Source organism: Atta colombica, unplaced genomic scaffold (genome assembly GCF_001594045.1).
Source record: "Atta colombica isolate Treedump-2 unplaced genomic scaffold, Acol1.0 scaffold38, whole genome shotgun sequence".
NCBI classification, from domain to species: Eukaryota; Metazoa; Arthropoda; class Insecta; order Hymenoptera; family Formicidae; genus Atta; species Atta colombica.
In genome coordinates this window covers 922,670-924,832 of record NW_017259490.1, presented here as the reverse complement: position 1 = coordinate 924,832, position 2,163 = coordinate 922,670, and the positions used below count along the sequence as shown (strand labels likewise).

The 2,163-nt window shown below is 33.1% G+C and overlaps 1 protein-coding gene across 4 annotated transcripts in view; it reads right to left on the bottom strand.

Moving 5' to 3' along the window:
• Positions 1-2,163, bottom strand: part of LOC108691029 (nidogen-2) — a 23,871-nt gene that overhangs the window by 7,848 nt on the left and 13,860 nt on the right. For all 4 annotated transcript variants that reach the window (XM_018198645.1, XM_018198646.1, XM_018198647.1 and 1 more), the window contains exons 7-10: positions 1,186-1,714; positions 786-952; positions 265-393; positions 77-175 (exon numbers count right to left, since the gene is read on the bottom strand). In XM_018198645.1, the coding sequence (XP_018054134.1) occupies positions 77-175; positions 265-393; positions 786-952; positions 1,186-1,714 (924 nt within the window). The remainder of the gene's footprint in view (positions 1-76; positions 176-264; positions 394-785; positions 953-1,185; positions 1,715-2,163) is intronic.

Here is a 2,163-nt window from a genome sequence, read left to right as displayed (position 1 = left end):
ATATATATATATATATTTTTTTTCTTTAGGAATTATCAACGCTAGGCAAAAAATTTCTTTGAGCTTTTCTACTCACCGACGTAACCAGGCATACAAACGCACACGTGTTTCTTCTTATTCCCATCGGAAATACAGAGTCCGTATGACGAGCAGTTATCCTCCTCGTTACAGGGTGCTGTAAAAGTACAGTTGCTTTATCAATAAAAAATATCATCAATGTTGTCATTATTAACATTTTTTCATAAATTATATGAAAGATTTTACCATGCTGAGAAGGAGAACATCCCTGTTCTGTTTCCTCGAAACCTGGCATACAGGTGCACGTGGGTACATTTCCAATCATTGCACATTGCTCATAATTTCCACAGCGAGTATCTTCACAAGATGGCAATCCTGTATTATGGATAATACGATATTAGTTAATGTTTATAAATAAATAACTCACGAAAAATATTAATATAATTGAATATTTAATATATGAACGTTTTATATATTATTTTCTTAAATGCTTTAAATTTGAAAATGAATATTGAATAATTTAAAAAAGTAATACTTTAACGTCTGATAATATTTAACCAAAATATTTATAATAATATTTATAATAATGTAAAATATTTATAATAAGAATAAGATAAGAATATTATCAGACGTTAAAATGATTCTCGCCACTATCAGCAGTAAGAATTTGATCGATTTAACAGGATGTTATCGCAATACGGTAACTGTATTTTAAGAAATGAGATTTATCTATATTTATTTTAAAAAATTAATGAAAGTGCACTTACTTTCACAGACACGACCGTCTCCCGTAAATCCAGCTCTACATTGGCACATATGGCTACCTTCTTGATTAATACATTGAGCGTCTGGAGAGCACATATGGTTACCGGCTGTGCATTCGTTCACGTCCACACAAATCGCACTACCGTCCTCTTCGTATAGATACTGATACCTACCCACATATCGAACAATAATAAAGTAATAAATATCATTAATATACATATATTCATTCGAAGAATTATTATTCGATACATTGACCAACATCTCATTTGCTTACAAGCACTATTCTTTGCTTTAAAATAATAACAAACAATTATCGATAATTATTACTTTTTGAGAGAAAAAAGTGTAATTGTAATTAGTTATTTTTATAAAGTAACTTTAAAAATTCTTGGATATACTCACCCTGCGTTACACACGCATCTAAAACTGTCTCCATCAACCACGCAAGAGCTATGATCACCGCAAGTCTGTCGTCCTTGAATACATGGATCTTCCTCTTCAAGGGGTGCTATTTTAGTATTGACGGCGAATCGAATGATGCCCTCGGTGTTCTCGTAAGCAGTAACACCCCTGAAAAACTTTAGTCTAGTCGTGTCGTCTTCAGGATCAAAGATAGCGTACAGACACTCCTGATAACTGATTATCTGATCCAACTTGAAGTTGATCTCCTTCTCGTCTCCACCTCCATGCAGAAGTTTACAGGTGCGCTCACTTTGGGAACGGATCACTCCTGGTTGGGCACGAGTGTAGAGTTCGTCATAATCGCCGTAGTCTACCCTGGTGTCTCTCTCCAAATGCGGTACCGAACCTGTGATTTCTGCTTCCATCTTCAGCTGACCGAAGACGTCCAATCCGAGATAATTGCTGCGTATCGTCACTTTGTCACCGCTCAACGGGAAGTTTAGTTCCGCCGTGTGATTGAATAAGCCGCCTACTCGTGAAACACGCTCGTATGAGTACCTGTGTAATTGTAAACCTGCTTTCCTTCGGCAACATTGTTATGACATTCTTTTAATTTTTCAAGCTCATTAATCATCTGTAATACTACGAGAGATCATACGTACAATCATTGATACTATTTAACAAAATGTACATTGTATGATATACAGTTTTCCATTAATATTATACAAATTTTGAATAACTTTTTAGTGCAAAAAAAGAACGTATTTTTAACGTATTTTAGAACATTGAGTTCCAAAATAATCTGCTACCAAAAAAATTCCATCAAATTTCTAAGATATAGTAAATCAATTTTTAAGATATAATTATTAAAATACGTTTTATTCCAAATAATTTGAGTGCGACAAATATTGAACAAGAATGTCTTTATCAGAATTTAATGATAATTAAGAAATATTATTATGTATATATATATATATA